This window comes from Glandiceps talaboti, chromosome 23 (assembly GCF_964340395.1).
Source record: "Glandiceps talaboti chromosome 23, keGlaTala1.1, whole genome shotgun sequence".
NCBI classification, from domain to species: domain Eukaryota; kingdom Metazoa; phylum Hemichordata; class Enteropneusta; family Spengelidae; genus Glandiceps; species Glandiceps talaboti.
Window position 1 is genome coordinate 14,764,486 of NC_135571.1, and position 18,182 is coordinate 14,782,667.

Consider the following 18,182-nt stretch of genomic DNA (forward strand, 5'->3'; position numbering starts at 1 on the left):
TTACATTGCAAACAGGTATGTACATGTACAGATAGACAAAGTACAACACTTTATTTCATGTAGTTTACATTGCAAACAGGTATGTACATGTACAGACAGACAAAGTACAACACTTTATTTCATGTAGTTTACATTGCAAACAGGTATGTACATGTACAGACAGACAAAGTACAACACTTTATTTCATGTAGTTTACATTGCAAACAGGTATGTATATGTACAGACAGACAAAGTACAACACTTTATTTCATGTAGTTTACATTGCAAACAGGTATGTATATGTTTCGCATGCACACTCAAACAAACAAACAAACACACCTGCACACATTAACACACAATCAGACACATGCACATATACACACAAACAGATGTTAATCTTTACGCCATTGACACTAATATGTGAAGTAGAGCCCATAAAAGATTTAATGATTTCATTACATCAATAAAACAAGAATCTTTCATTTCCAGGCTGAAGTCAAAGCATTTTGTAATACAACAAATCACATTTTGAAACGTAAAATGCACATTTCTGATGCGACCATTTTGATTTGAACAATTTCCCAACTAGACACCCAAGGTAATGGACCCACCAAATATCATGGCAATCGGTTCAGCGTTTTTTGACTTTATGTTGTTTACACACACACACACACACACACACACACACACACACACACACACACACAAGCCTCACATTCTCTAACCTGCATATTGCTATTATTGTTATTTTCAGTATGGTGCATTTGTTGAACTCTGACTTAAGTAAGACGTTTACAGATAAAGCCAGTGTCATACTAGAGACAGCTAAATTTATGCTAGACTTGAAGAAGGAACAACTGCCAGAATTTGTTACAAAGATAACTAGCATGGCCAAGTCAGTAGGGTGTGAAGTAAGTAAATGTTTACAATAAACACTTTACATTTCTTATTGGCTATTAATAGTCAAACTAGAAATATCAACAACATCACACAATATGTAGCTACAAATTTGTTATTATGCCACCAACAACACAGACTGCAGTGGTAAGAAGTATACAAACTAACCACTCAGCCACCAACAACACAGACTGCAGTGATAAGAAGTATACAAACTAACCACACAGTCACTAACAACACAGACTGCAGTGGTAAGAAGTATACAAACTAACCACACAGTCACCAACAACAGACTGCAGTGATAAGAAGTATACAAACTAACCACTCAGCCACCAACAACACAGACTGCAGTGATAAGAAGTATACAAACTAACCACACAGTCACCAACAACACAGACTGCAGTGATAAGAAGTATACAAACTAACCACACAGTCACCAACAACACAGACTGCAGTGATAAGAAGTATACAAACTAACCACTCAGCCACCAACAACACAGACTGCAGTGTAAGAAGTATACAAACTAACCACACAGTCACCAACAACACAGACTGCAGTGATAAGAAGTATACAAACTAACCACACAGTCACCAACAACACAGACTGCAGTGATAAGAAGTATACAAACTAACCACACAGTCACCAACAACACAGACTGCAGTGGTAAGAAGTATACAAACTAACCACTCATCCACCAACAACACAGACCGCAGTGGTAAGAAGTATACAAACTAACCACTCAGCCACCAACAACACAGACTGCAGTGATAAGAAGTATACAAACTAACCACTCAGCCACGAACAACACAGACTGCAGTGATAAGAAGTATACAAACTAACCACTCATCCACTGTCATTTCTGTCTATCTGTGTGGTGTGAGAATGATCAATTGGGGTGAATAAATCTTGAAATGTGTCCGGTAATCTTGAATGTAATGTATCATGATTAGTTAGGACAAAGACTTACTAATTGTTTCTTTTCTTGTCTTTCAGCCAATACAGCCATGTGATCCTGTAAATGATTGCTTTGCCAAGTTTAATTTTCAACGCAAATGAAGATAATATCGAAGATGCAATGATAGAGATTCGTATACAATGCAACAAAATTAGACATTATATTAAAAGAAACATTGTATTGTAGTAAAGGTGCAACTCTGCAACCTATGGATGGAGTTGACCTTGTGGAGACAAATATCAATTTGTTAAAATGATATCTATGGTGGATTCACCTAAAGTGGCACAAGCTAAGATTTATTAGTTTTTAAGTGAAAATAGTTCAATAAAACTCATTGCAATATAGTGTTAATGTCTATAACATTACGAGTGTCTTCTGACATTGTTAGAACACTTGGCTGCAGTAAGGATTTCCTGTACATTTGTAGAGACGTACAATAAATGACGTCATTTATAAGTTATATCTTGGTACCAACATTGAGTTCAATCTCTTACAAGTGATGGTTTAAATATAGATAATAATGGAATAGTGTGAATACATTTTAAATATGCAGCAAAAACTATAATACTACCAAAATATGTATAAACTCGGCTTGTGACCCTTTAAAAGAAAAATTGAAGTTAGGTGATAAATGTTTACCCAATGAGAAGTACCTAACAGTACAGTATTAACATACCCAATGGTTTGACCAGTCTACATTTTGTATCTATATTTTCTTTGTAACTCAACTTTTTAAGAATTCATTTAAAAACAAGAATAAAAATGTTTGTTTTCAATTGAATATATTTGTACAGCACCATTAATTAGTATCTTTCCTTGCAGAGTTTATTTTTTGTATATATTAAAAAATAAGAGAAAACGATAAAATAAAATAAAGACAAAAGTAATATAATTCTTAGTATAATTTATTTTTCTGTCGTACTGTTTTAGCACAACTGAACACTAAGGTTGAGTTGTGCTTATGGCATGGTGTGTGTGTGTGTGTGTGTGTGTGTGTGAGAGAGAGACTGTCTGCCTGTGTTTGTCTGTGCGTGTGTGTGTGCGTGTGCGTTTGTGTGTGTGTGTGTGTGTGTGTGTGTAAACAACTTAAAGTCAAAAACCGCTGAACCGATTGCCATGATATTTGGTGGGTCCATTACCTTGGGTGTCTAGTTGGGAAATTGTTCAAATCAAAATGATCGCATCAGAAATGTGCATTTTACTTTTCAAAATGTGATTTGTATTACAAAATGCTTTGACTTCAGCCTGGAAATGAAAGATTCATGTTTTATTGATGCAATGAAATCATTAAATCTTTTATGGGCTACTTCACATATTAGTGTCAACAGCGTAAAGATTAACATCTGTCTAAGGTTGCTTGTCAATCTAGGCCTGTTTTTAGCACAGCTAAATTAAATCTTAGACACTATGATTAAAACAGGTTGATATATAAAATGCACAATCCTTAGGTATTCAAAATGCCAGTTTGTACAAAGAATAAGAAGTCACACATTTTATGGGGAAAGAAAAATAGTCATATCAAGACCTCCCTGATCATACTGTGTTTGGCAGGTTAAATACCGATTGCCATGATATTTGATGGGTGTATTACCTTGGGTGTCTAGTTGGAAAATTGTTCAAATGAAAATGATCTTACTGCCGGTGTGTGATTTGGGTCGAAAAATGTATTTTTTGGTCAAAAAACTTACTCAAAAACTATTGGGCAGATCGGTCTGAAATTTGGTTGGAACATTCTTAGGTGTGTCTAAGCATTCAAAATATGTTTGCAAATGTGCCTAGCAACAAGACCACGCCCATAGCAACAGCCAATCGGTGGTGTATTTCACAAAGATAACTATGGGGATGGGTAGACAATTGAATAAACATTAAAAAAAATGTATGTTATTTGCCTAGCAACAAGACCATGCCCATAGCAACAACCAAATAATCACGTATATTGCAAAGATAACAATAGGAATTGATAGACAAATGAATAACCTTTCAAAAAAATGTATGCAAGTATGCCTACATGACTACGCCCATAGCAACAGCCAAGTGATCACATATTTTGCAAAGATAACACAGACACATTCAAAAATGTATGCAAATGTGCCTAGCAACAAGACACGCCCATAGCAACAGCCAAGTGATCACATGTATTGCAAAGATAACAGGGATAAGTAGACAAGTAGAATGTATGGATAATCATTCAGCAAATGAACACCTATACCTAGTATGGATCAGCATATGGGTTAAACATTTTTAACAACTGTGCAGTTGTGCTACAAAGCCACTGGTGCTATTTTTTTATTTGGATGTTGTTTGTGGTGTCTAGTTAGGAGATTGTTCAAATGAAATTGATCGGCTCAGTAGTATGCAAATTAGGTTGAAATGGGGTTTTTGGTAAAAAATCTACAGGACAGGTTTATCAAATTTTGTGGAATGTCAAGATGTGTGTGTGTTTGTGTGTTTGTCATCTGTCCAGGTGTGGCTGTCATCTGTCCAGGGGATGTGTTTGTCATCTATCCAGGGGATGTGTTTGTCATCTGTTCAGGGGGTGTGTCTGTCATCTGTCCAGGTGTATGTGTCTGTCATCTGTTCAGGTGTGTATGTCTGTCATTTTGTACAGGTGTGTCTGTCATCTGTCCAGGGGGTGTGTCTGTCATCTGTTCAGGTGTGTATGTCTGTCATTTTGTACAGGTGTGTGTCTTTCATCTGTCCGTGTTTGTGTGTCCGTTGTCTGTCTGCCATCTGTCCAGGTGTGTGTGTGTTTGTGTGTGTGTGTGAGAGTGCTTACATACATATACAAGATCAGCTCATGTTCAAATACATACAAGTATTGTATGTACTTTATGTACTCTGCTAATGTGCAGTAAAATGTATTCAGTTCATATACACATACTTTATATGTACTCCTTTCATGCACACACACACACTTGATGCAAGCACAGTTCATGCACACATTGATACATGAACAGTTCATGTACACATACTTGGTATGTACTCTGTTTATGTATACATACTTTTTTTGTACTCAATGCACACATATGTATTCCGTTCATGTACACATACATCACAATGTACACACATTTTTCATCTCAGTTCATGTGAAACTTTATTTCATTTCAAAAATATTTACATGTACAAAGCATCATCTTGGTCAGTTTTCTCTCTTTGACACTGTCATAAATCTCAAGTGCTATGTATAATATTTTGGCCACAATTGCCCCTAAATGAACACATTCCCCAATTCTTCATACACTATATATTCATCTATATTGTATAGATATCACCATAACAACAAGCAAACAACTTGGAACTGCCTGAATTCCACCATATATCTGAAGGCATAATGAGATCAAACAAACATAATCATATGACACAGAAAATGACCATCACCATGGAAACAACCCTTGGTGAGCACAATCACAAAATTGTAAAAAAAAAATGTATATATTTTTTCTCAGAAAAAGTAAATTTTATTTTGCATGGGGATATTGAATTCTACCTCCCCATTAATCAAGAATAGAATTGTCAAGTTGTCCAAGATGAAAATTATTTATTTCTAAAAATACTTTGGGGAGGTAGAAAGATTTTCAATCTAACTTACTGAAGCGACTAGAATGAGGTATACATTTAATTAATAGTAAATTTTCACTGTTGAGTTCAAACTTTGACTGTAAATAATACGGTAATATTTCCCACTATTTCAACTATTCCCAATCATACATCCTGCTGTTGCATGATGGAAAGGTGGGATGTCCCATTTGATAAATAGGTAAAGCAGTATCTCCTTGCATGGACTTTGTTGGTAAGAATATAAAATGAAAAATAAAAATTCAAACACACAGGTTATAAGAGGCAACGCCCAAACCATCACACATTATAAACAGCAAACTGCAAACCAAATAAAAATAGTTGGTATTTTAAGTGACTGCTTTGTAACTGTCTCTGCATCAAATATATCGATATTTGTGACCAATAACTGATCAGAATCTAAATTACATTGGTCAATTATTTTGATTTCACAATACCATTCTATAAAAATTCATTTTTGTGACAAAAAATAATCTGCTCTCGAACGACAGTTTCTATCACCTACAACAATGTATCTGTTGCCATGGAAATGACCAAGTTCTACACTATGGCAGTTGAGTGATTTTGGGCAGTTTCTATAGAAACCATTAATTGTTGGTTGTTGTTCCTTGGCAGTTAAGTATGTATACCATTGCTACAAAATATTTAAATTAAATTTAGATACAATAAAGTTGATTACTTTGTATCACATTGAAATGGGAGCAGTGCAGTGTTGTGTGAAAAAAATTACCATTCGCACAAAACTGTCAAATCATGTGGTTTATAGTGTTCTCCCTACAAAATAATGGTAGAGTCCAAATTAATTTACATAATAACTGGTGCATTACTTATGTAAAAATATCAAGATATGTTATAACAAATGGCAAGTTAGAATCCACAGCACTATGGTGACCTGGGGAGCAGTTTGTGATACATTTGTATTTCATCGAGATAAGTTGATAATTGTCATTTCATTAGATGTAGATTTAATATCTGAATTCATCATTGTAGTAACTTTCATTGGGTAAAGTTCAATATAACATATTCATTGCATTTCAATTCTTATTTCCTGGTATGATGTTCTGGATGAAATTCTCTTCATATCAGTTTGATTGGCTGTGGCTCCAGATGTGGTTCTATTTATGTCAATTTGACTGGTTTCTGCTCCGGATGAAATTGCATTCTTTTCAAATTTGATTGGCTATGGCTCCAGATGAAATTCTATTTGTATCAATTTAATTGGCTGCAGTTCCAGCTAATATTCTATTCATGTCAATTTGATTGGCAGTTGTTCCAGATGTGGTTCGATTATAACAGTTTGGTTGGCAGCAGAGATAGTATTTTAGTTCAGAACTATTGAAGTGTGGATGGCAGTCTTTGTTAGCAGTCAATAAGATTAGGGTTCTGATTTAAAAATGAACATTCTGCACATCTGTTGGTGTGAGTGGTTGGCCGCTTTCCTCATGATCTTGTTTAGAAACATCAGCTGGTTGGAATCCAGACGCCATATTATTTGTAAGCAGTTGTTCAATTTGTTCTTGGCAAGCTCTCAAGCAGTCCTACAAAAACAAACAAACAAACAAATAGGAATTAGTTAACTTGCGAACATAACTAAATTTCAATACTTTTAATCAAACTAAGTACAGATTAGATGAGTCAAGTGTTATCTAAGTATTCTTATCCATTTACTACCAGATATCTATCTTATACTCTTTATTTACATTTCCTTTAGCTACATACAATGCATTCCCCACCTCATTTATCAGTCTGTATAGGACAGATTATTGCAAGTATTGGTACTAGGTAAAATCTTTCCGAGTTCCACAAGATTTTCACCGTAATTCTAATCTTTCTACATTTTAATTTCAAGCTATAAAACCTATAAAATCTATGCAAGTGTTAGAATATTTTCACCCACTTACATGAGTTCTAAAACCTTAGCAAAAACAATTGAGAATGTGTATCAAATTGTAAATAGCTTTACACTTGACAAGTCATACATTATCTTTGCTGTATTTGTTTTGACAGCCAATCTTAAATGAAAACCTTGTGTATACACCACTATATGCAATATTTAAGTATTTTGTTCACTGCTTCCCATAGTACATGATGAAATGAATATCCTGAGAATGAAATCCAGATGGTGAGTCTACTAGCCTAAATAACAATTACTCCATCTACCAATTTTAATAACCAAATACTTGACAACTTAAGTAGTTTACTCATCTCATATACTAGTAGTTAACTTATAGGATTTGACCACATAGTAGTATTCTCTTTTCTCTCAATAAAGTGTCCATATCATTATGTTAATGTCTGTAGGTTTCAATACACATATCCTATCACTATATCAACACTATAGCAGTTAGATAAAGGACACAGTTGTCACTTTCAGGGACAATTAGCCAATTGAATAGACATTACCAACTAACTACTTACAGAAATGAAATATGTAGGCCTAATGTTATAGCCTAATGTCTCAGTTGAGATATGGAAGTTTGTCATTCCTGGTAGTAAAGCTAACCAACATAAACATTGTCTTTATACAAAATAAACATTCCTAAGAGATAACTTCCTGCCTACCACATACCATGGGATTATCTGTAACCAATGTCATGTTGTGTTATGTAACTATCATGTATTTGACTTCCTACTAGTACTATACATAGATTTATGTTACATTTTATCTCTATCTTGATTTCACAATCACAGTCTTATCAAGTATAATACTATATTTCCAACTCTAGGCCTTGGCATACATATATATATATATATATTGTATATCTTGTTCATGTAATCATATAGTATCTATAAATTTCTGACATACATTGTGAGTTGTTTTTGTCTGTAGAAATGAATGAAGACAGCTTTTGATTGTTCATTTTCTAAATCTCTCTCATTACAAGTAACAATGTACTGAACAAACCAACAATGTGGTTACATACATTTCATTAACTATTGCAAAAAAAAATTAGAAAATTCAGTCTCTCATTGTGTCCTGGAATGTGACTCTCTATATTGGCCTAACATTTCCCTATCCAAACATACGAGGGCAGCACATAAAACTCTGAAAGCCCTGTTAACATAGTGTCAGTGTTTCAATTACTAAGCAGGTTACTTGTCCAACTACAAGCTATCTACTTGGGTTAAGATTTACAATGTCACCAATGTCACCTTTGGACTGTGTACAGTTTCAAATTCAAACATAAAGTCACTAATGTTACCTAATTTCATATGAAAATATCTAGTTTCATGTAGAGTGTATAAACTCAGTGTACAAACTCAAAACTAAATAATCGCTTAATTTAAACCTCTTACAAACTCATTACCAAACATCTGTTATAAGTCATATACCAGACACCTTGGCAATCATCTAACCAAACACCCCAACAATATCCTAGCCAGACACCCTAATAATCTCCCAACCAGACCCCCCCCCCCCCTGACAATCTTCTAACAAGACACTCTAACAATCTCCAGACAATCTCCAAGACACCCTGACAATCTCCCAACCAATACTTTGGCTTGGTAGTAAAACAAAGACACAAATTGGTAGAAGTGGTTAGGGAAATATGTTGAAGTCAAAAGGTCAAACAGAGTTCAAAGTATAAGTTTAGTTAGTTTACTGTAAGCTAATAGACAACATGACTGGTAGCCATTCTGGTTATTTATAATCAATGCATTCAATGTTACAACCACTCTATCCTCTATCTATATTACATTATATCTATTGTCAAATACCAGCTAGGAGTTGGCAAATGGGAAATGAAAGTATTATAACCTTTACACATCAACTCTCCACTCCCTAGACAAACTAACCCATATCCCCTCAAATTAACCCTGCCACCCCTATACCATAAATGGACATTGTCTTTCATATCCTGCTACCCCTATCATTATAAATGGACTCTACCAGCATGTTCAGGAATTTTCAAGGCAGTTCCCAAGAACTGTAAAAGTATGGAATGTATTGGGCTTGGGTGTCATTTTATATTCCCACATAGCTTATACTGGTCAAACATGCAGGGGTGGGTAACAAAGACAAGATCAAATGAAACATTTCCTATTGACATCTACATGAACAGCCCAACCCCTACTTGACTAAAAGTTACAAACAGTTTCAATCAAACTAAACTGGTCTAGTCTCTAGGTTGTGTCACTTTTGTCTCTTTTAGTTTACTACAGTTTGACTTGACACCAGTTTATTTTGAGTACAGAGTGTTCAGTTGAAACCCTAACACACCACGAAGTCATTGCACAGCAACCCAGTCAGAGTGTTCAGTTGAAACCCTAACACACCACGAAGTCATTGCACAGCAACCCAGTCAGAGTGTTCAGTTGAAACCCTAACACACCACGAAGTCATTGCACAGCAACCCAGTCAGAGTGTTCAGTTGAAACCCTAACACACCACGAAGTCATTGCACAGCAACCCAGTCAGAGTGTTCAGTTGAAACCCTAACACACCACGAAGTCATTGCACAGCAACCCAGTCAGATAATAGACAAACCAGAGAAGTAGACCTCATGAAAGAAACAACCCTCTACACATTAAATAAATCATTTCAGATATCTTAAATACATTACTAAGTTTTAACATCAATAGTATAAAACAAACAAAAACAGTGAGATTCTGGGAAAAACACCTCAAGGGTTTTGAACTATGTTCTTTGATGCATTTATAGAAGTAATCAATTTCACAGGTGATGACAATGTCACTGAAATCGTCCAATCATTGACATTCTTTCATATTATCACCAATCATAAAACAGTAACTACCCTATTACCTTTCAATGATTTCCTAAATTCTACAATTCTACATCTTTCCCTAGTTTCTAATTTCCAAGAATTGTTTATCGAGTTTCATCTGGTTTTTATTTCAATGCAATCAGATTTGCCGGAAACATCTGGCAGCAATATAACGGCACTCAATTTAGAAATATGACCATGGCTAATAATATAAAGACGTGTGAATGTAGGGGGTGAGGGGGAGTGGAGCGGTGGATAGTTTGTTAGATTTCACTATGTGAGTATAAAGAATAGATGAAAACCACTGCTATAATGAACGTGTCCTTAATCATAACTTTCAGTATGGCCATGCATTGCTAGAAATGTAAACTTTCAGTATGGCCATGCATTGGCTAGAAATGTAAACTTTCAGTATGGCCATGCAATGCTAGATATGTAAACTTTCAGTATGGCCATGCATTGCTAGAAATGTAAACTTTCAGTATGGCCATGCATTGGTATAAGTTAAACTTTCAGTATGGCCATGCATTGGCTAGAAATGTTAACTTTCAGTATGGCCATACTGAAATTTCTGTCTTTTTCAACATCCAGCTAGTTCTACCCACTAGTGAGTTTTATAACCAAGTAATGCTTTTGTTACATAAGACTAGATAGACTCAGTTTGTCTGCCACAACATTTTAATGGCTTTCTTAACCAAAATTCAACAAAATATTTTAAGGAAAACTTATTTTTATGAAAACCATCCTTTCTTTTTACCTAGGGTTCTAAAATCTTCCTTAAACACTCTTTTTTTTTTCAAAAGCCCTTTTTTAAGTTGTCACTTTTATTAGTTATTTATGTGTGTGGAATGAATGAGAAAGCAAATGGTCCCTACAAGTTATCTAGTGTGTGGACAATGAATGGACACTACCAATGGACTATTGGATTGTTTTACCATCCCTACAAAGCCATCAATACTCAGTGCTCATTAACTTCAAGCTGACTCAGGAAAAATCAATTCTAGAGTCAAGGCTCGTCTCGGCATTTGTAAGCCTTAAAAAGACTAACAAACAGATATTAGGCAGTGTGGGAACTGACACAAACACAGCGACAACAGAGCCATACTGTCAGAGAGTGAAAAATCAATGACTGAATGAAAGGCATGCATTCCATGCAAGATGAGACCCCAGCATCTACACACACACTTCAATATGACTAGACAGAAACAAAAAGGTTTTGTTTTTTAAAAGTTATTTCAAAGTTTTTCTCTGAGTAAATGGCTTTATAATAAACACTGATAACAACAGAAGTATAAGACTAGTTAGTTAAAGGCATTGCCCAATACTAACATCTCATTCAACTCTCACATTCTCTGGTTATCATCACATTGTGTATCAGAGTGAATTTGCTATTAATTTACTAAGATCATATCAGAATAATTTGACCTTAGATTCAACTAATGGCTAAGAACGAAGTTCTGAATAAAAAAGAAATATATAAACTTATATACTTAAAGGATTCACTGGTTAGGAAAAGTGTAATTCCCACAAATGTTAACATGATTCAAAATAATTCCTACCAATTTAGTAACAAGTACTCAAATACTTTCATTTTTGTTTCTCTACCAAGGCAGAGTACATTTTCACATACTAGTACTTGACTATTATAACTGAAACTTTAGGACTTAAGTCTATTTCAAAGTCAAGTTCATCTCATCTGAGAATTGTCACATGTCCCCTCTTAACCCTTGTCTGTATTCCCCTCACCATTAATTAGTGTCTTTTGTTTTAAACCAAGATACTCTAAGTCACACCTTTACATAATAGTGCTATGTGTAACAGCTGTTTTACAGTGAACAATTCACTATTGAATCCTTACAAAACAACTTAATTCTCTCAAAATAAGATATTGGAAAAACAAATTAGGCCTGCTTCAAAATAAGTGAGTTTTTTTGTATTTTTTACAGACAATAGCAAAGTGAAGACCTACCACCATCATTTCCTGTTTGTTTCACATCTTGTTACTTTCTAGACTAGCCATCCTATAACAAGCAAGTACTTTTGAAAGTTCTAAAATGCAAATTGAGGACCCAATCTGTCAAGTTTCCTTAGTATAAATACAAATTATAGCTGGTCAACTCAGCAATGAACTGTGTTAGATTTGATCCTAAGTAAAATCCATATGAAATTGAGCTATCACACAGAAACATTAACTTACAGAATCAATAGATGTTATCTTCTGAAGTTGATCTGCAAGTCCATGGATTGGCTTCCATTTGGCCCCAAGACCACTCAGACCATTGACTGCTGCTAACACACTGGCAGCAGTTACCATGGACGGAGGGTTAACCACAAACCTGTAATCTGAAATAAAAGGATGGATTGCAATCATCAGAACATATATTCCTTAGTGGTCCGATTGGACAACCATATGTGGTGGTCCAAACTTTGACCTTGGTGGTCCAGGATGTACTACTACTGCTATCATATATAACAAAACTCTGATATCTGTCTATGGACAACCACATAATGACCTGATAGTGGTCCAAAGTATATGATCAGTGGACCACAGACACGTGTAGATTTTTGACCCTGTGTCTAAATTTGAAACACATACAATAAGAGGGAACATAGTATCTCTCTTATTCCCACAACACAGTCAATAATTCATGGCAATATATTTGTCTTTTGAATAGCAACTCATAGTACAGCCTAAGGGCTTTATGTCAACTCAAGACACTTGACTAACTTTATGATAGCTCAGTATCCCAGTTCTCACAATCAACAGTGACACCTCCCATATTTTTCTTTTCAAGTCAGAGGATTCCCAGCCTAGGTAAAACCGTTACTGGGTGTGCATACAAACTCACCTAGGCATAGCCTGACTGTGAGTTCTTTGTACGGTTCATGCCCTGGGCAAATACCTAGCTTGATTCATTGTACTTTTTGCAATCATTTTAAACGTCTATTATCCATGAATATGACATGCCTTGTTACCCATACCAATGCTATACAAAGTACAGGAATGTGTATTGTACAAATATTTTCACTTTCTGATCAGATCTCAAGCCACTCCTTCATAGTATCACTACTTTAACCATTATTTATTTATAGTATCTCCCCACCAACCACCACCCCCCCCCCCCCACCCCACCTAACAATTTATAGAAATACATGGAAATAAATCAATCAAAATATCAGCACTATCTTTGACACTATTGAAAACCAAAATAAATATCTACTGACGTATGGAAACTTGGTAAAGTTGTTATAAAGTATTTACTAGCCACCATTGCCAAGCACACTCTTACATGATATATCTACCTCACTAGCCATCATTGTCAAACACACTCTTACATGATATATCTACCTCACTACCCATCATTGCCAAGCACACTCTTACATGATATATCTACCTCACAAAGATAGTGAGAACAAAATAAGAACCATTTTCCAAGACATACTAAACATTTTAATTTTGTGAAATTTTAAGTCATTATACTATAGATGAAAATAACACATCACAGCCATATATGTATACATATCCCTGTACACAAGTTAGATTATATATATATATATATATATATATAAAACTATTACGCTCTGCCACTGCGGAAAAGAGCACTGTCTTAGCAGATTGATACTCACCGAGGTATGTATATGTATATATATATATATATATATATATATATATATATATATATACACACACACACATCTGTGCGTAAGTAAGAATATATCTACGTATATATGTATACCCCTGTATAAGTGGTTAGAATATATACATGTAGTTATATACCCCAGTATATGTAGTTACAATAGATACATGTAGTTATATACCCCAGTATATGTAGTTACAATAGATACATGTAGTTATATACCCCAGTATATGTAGTTACAATAGATACATGTAGTTATATACCCCTGTATAAGTGGTTAGAATATATACATGTAGTTATATACCCCAGTATATGTAGTTACAATAGATACATGTAGTTATATACCCCAGTATATGTAGTTACAATAGATACATGTAGTTATATACCCCAGTATATGTAGTTACAATAGATACATGTAGTTATATACCCCAGTATATGTAGTTACAATAGATACATGTAGTTATATACCCCTGTATAAGTGGTTAGAATATATACATGTAGTTATATACCCCAGTATATGTAGTTACAATAGATACATGTAGTTATATACCCCAGTATATGTAGTTACAATAGATACATGTAGTTATATACCCCAGTATATGTAGTTACAATAGATACATGTAGTTATATACCCCAGTATATGTAGTTACAATAGATACATGTAGTTATATACCCCAGTATATGTAGTTACAATAGATACATGTAGTTATATACCCCAGTATATGTAGTTAGAATATATACATGTAGTTATATACCCCAGTATATGTAGTTACAATAGATACATGTAGTTATATACCCCAGTATATGTAGTTACAATAGATACATGTAGTTATATACCCCAGTATATGTAGTTACAATAGATATATGTAGTTATATACCCCAGTATATGTAGTTACAATATATACATGTAGTTATATACCCCAGTATATGTAGTTACAATAGATACATGTAGTTATATACCCCTGTATATGTAGTTACAATATATACATGTAGTTATATACCCCAGTATATGTAGTTACAATAGATATATAAATACATACTTATAATTTACCCTTGCAGTAGTAATCTCAATATATATTTAATGACTTGATAAAACTTTCCTACAACTTGATGACAACAAATTAATTCATTTTATAACTTTTATAGATGTGTCTACTGGGATACTATCTCAGTTTTACCCCACCCCATCCAGTATTTATGTTTTACGGACATAACATCAACCATAGTTCTCCACAGTTATTTACCCACATTAACCATCAGCTTTAACAATTACAATGCAATATCATCCCTAAATTTTCTTTCTGCATCTGCCCCAGGCTTTCCAAACCCTAGCCCCCCCCCCCCCCCCCCCACACACACACACACAGAGGACATTTTGTTTTGCGTATTGAGAATTATAATCTAACCAACTATCCCATCCTATCCCCTCTGATTGTCCTGGTATGATAATAGTCTAGTAACAAGACTAATGATAATATGGCAATATGAACTATAAACCAATTGAAATTGTCTGACTGTTTTACATACACACATACACACACATACACATACACATACACACACACACACACACACACACACACACACACCAAGTTTAATAGTTGAATACTATAAAATGTGCTGTACACTGACTGTAATACAAGATGTGTAGAACACCAACCTGTTGCACATAGTGCTATGAATGTCTGTGCATGTTTCTTAATCACTTCTGATTGCTTCCTTTCTATAGCTAGCCTTGTTAGGATCTGTTCTATGAAGTCGTGTGGTGTAATAGCAGACAGATCCCACCGTAGCTTTGATAGCACTAGTAGTTCCATATCCTGTAAAGATAGTCGTCAACTGCTGGTTAGCTATATTATTACCATCTACTTATGTTCACTATGTGGCTGTTACACCTTTAACTGTAAAATTATTTGACTTCGAGTCTTGTCCATTTCATCCTCTTTTACCAAGATTTTTAAAATTTCTAAAACTTTTATATAATATGGATATTATTTCTATGACAGACCACTATTATATAATTTGGCTGTCAATTCAGAGTAAAACTCACTACACATAGTGAAAAGTTGTTGTCTACAAGTAATATTATATTTACCTATACAACTTAATTATGATTTGCCTAAGTAACAAATAATATCACATAATTGTGGTTTATTTTCAACAAATCTTGAATATATTAATATAATGGGGAGTATACAAGAGATACACCTTGGAAATTTAGCCTTGAAACTAAACAGTTCGAATTTTGAATTTTCCACTTTTTAAAAAATAGTATCACTGCCAGGGTAAACATTGTTTTAATTGTATGCCTTTCTGAAATGGCAATATAGAGTCATTATCTAACTGTTATTAGTGTTAATGAAAGTACTGGTCAGTTCTTAAAATAATGGTTGGTAATTTAGGATATGTCAATATTGATGTTAGAATTTATCAACACTTAATAAAGTTGCAAAAGATAAAGCACAAATAATGTAAAAATCTCAATGTTATTTGTATTTTTCTGTATTTTCAGAAATAAGGAACTTCATATGGTTTTTTTTTAAGTTTCTGTAGCTAACTATTGCACAGCATGGGGGTACAAATTGACTTCCATGTTTTGTGTTGAGTTTACTCCAATCTCTAAAAATAATCTGTATGTTGACAGATATGAGTACAAAACTGAACATATATATAAACAGTTTGATTGTATTCTAGTCATAACACATTATGTGCAGCGGATGTACTCTTTCCTGTGCGAGATAAGAAATTGTGTGAACACGTGGTCTTAGCTGTAAGACTCCACACATCAGACCGCACACATTACCAGTACTGAAAGTGGGCAATGGACATGAGCATTCTGCTACAGCAATAAATTCACTGTGTGCACAATGCAATCACCAGTAATTGTGCAAATTACGTTTTCATTGTTTAAAAAACTTCTAAGGATTTTTCTTAATCATAATTACCAAAAGTTCGTCACATGTAATAGAGTTATCAGTGTAAATGCACAATTTTTCCGCTGTTAGCGGGATAGTCTCTTTGAGTTTCGAAGCCAGGAACATGCAGGCAGCTCCAAGCAATTGAAGGTAGATTTTCTTTAGAGGTACAAGGGAAAGAAAACGGTCCAAGTAATTCATTGATAATGCAAAAACTTCTTCTTCACACTTCTGTTCCTCGCAAACCTAATAGACAAAGAAGAAAAACGAAAGAAGTTAGTAAGTAACGAGCACGGGAGTGATTATACCACCAGCGACGTTTTAGTATTCATGACACCACTGCTGACTTGGAATCCCGCCAACCACACTTCCGAACTTGATATTATTTTTTCAAAAAATTCTTAAAAATTGTTCCCGTCGCCCAAATTTAACGAAATTTCGTTTATTTAAAGTTCATTATCTTGTCAACGTTATTATCAACATTTCGTTGTGGTTGCGTGGGCGAAAACCTTTAGAAAATCCCTCCGATGAACTAACACGCCCCTCTCTCTTCTTCTACCTTTGTCACTGACATATCGCTCGAAAGAAATAAATTTATTAAAAATCAGGAAATCACCAAAAATATTCAATTTCACAATGAACATCAAGTATAAAGTATTCTATACACTGAGTGTAACTTTCACTCAGAAATCTTTGCAATTATTTCGAAAATTGTCATAAGAATGTTTCCGCAAAGTTATAACCACATGAATGGCTACTGTACCTCAAGCATCCAGGTCGCCACCATTTTTCTCATGAAAGGTTTTAAGTCCGTCTGCCACTTAAAATAACAAGAGGAAGGAATATACTTTTCTTCACATTCTAGCAAATTTGCTAAAACTCTAGAATCGTTCAATAAGACAGGGTCTTCATAGGCTCTCTTCATTTGCTCCACTTCGCAGCAGAAGAGCTCCATTGTATGTTTCTAAGGAAGTCCTACCGTTCACTTCTCTAGCCTTCCAAAACTAATGGTAAAGACAAGAAAAAAAAACGTGGCTGCTTGGCGATCTAAGTAATCTATCACACATTCATAGATACTTAGTACATTCTTCAAACTAAGAGGTAGACCGTCTGAGGTGTTGCGGTTGCTGGATGGCCGGTTTCCTAACAAAGAGCTAGCTATAGCGATCTTACTCCGGCCAACTCATCCGGCCAACAACACGCCGCTGTCTGCGTAGTTGGAGATCGGTGATGTGACCCAAGTTTCGCCGGGAGGGGAGTCGAAACATGCAAAAAAGTGGGAGGGGCGTCACTCGTAGTGATTGGCCAAGAAGTGGACACATCTGACAAGTTATTGACACATCGATTTTATTATGGTACCTTATTTGTAAATCAACAAAACACAACAGGGTATGGTGAACCCTTACAGATAGGTGGGGAGAATTGGAAATAATCAGCTACGATAAGAAATATTAATTAAAGTGTAATTTGCATTTAGTTTGAAGTCAATACAAT

General features: G+C 34.7%; 2 protein-coding genes across 4 annotated transcripts in view; one reads left to right on the plus strand and one right to left on the minus strand.

Annotated features, from left to right (window-relative positions):
* LOC144452979 (dynein axonemal assembly factor 3-like) overlaps positions 1–2,647 on the plus strand; it is a 28,616-nt gene extending 25,969 nt beyond the window's left edge. For both annotated transcript variants that reach the window (XM_078144226.1, XM_078144225.1), the window contains 2 exons: positions 734–890; positions 1,871–2,647. In XM_078144226.1, coding sequence (XP_078000352.1) covers positions 734–890; positions 1,871–1,933 — 220 coding nt within the window. In that variant the 3' untranslated portion in view covers positions 1,934–2,647. The remainder of the gene's footprint in view (positions 1–733; positions 891–1,870) is intronic.
* Positions 2,648–4,955: 2,308 nt separating this feature from the next.
* The window catches only part of LOC144453040 (G1/S-specific cyclin-D2-like), a 37,620-nt gene continuing 24,393 nt past the window's right edge, over positions 4,956–18,182 (minus strand). The window contains exons 2-6 of one of the 2 annotated variants that reach the window (XM_078144310.1): positions 17,452–17,692; positions 16,719–16,934; positions 15,434–15,593; positions 12,333–12,478; positions 4,956–6,946 (exon numbers count right to left, since the gene is read on the minus strand). In XM_078144310.1, the coding sequence (XP_078000436.1) occupies positions 6,797–6,946; positions 12,333–12,478; positions 15,434–15,593; positions 16,719–16,934; positions 17,452–17,643 (864 nt within the window). In that variant the 5' untranslated portion in view covers positions 17,644–17,692 and the 3' untranslated portion in view covers positions 4,956–6,796. Of the gene's footprint in view, positions 6,947–12,332; positions 12,479–15,433; positions 15,594–16,718; positions 16,935–17,451; positions 17,884–18,182 lie in introns of those variants that run through there. The other variant, XM_078144311.1, reaches the window with a different exon arrangement.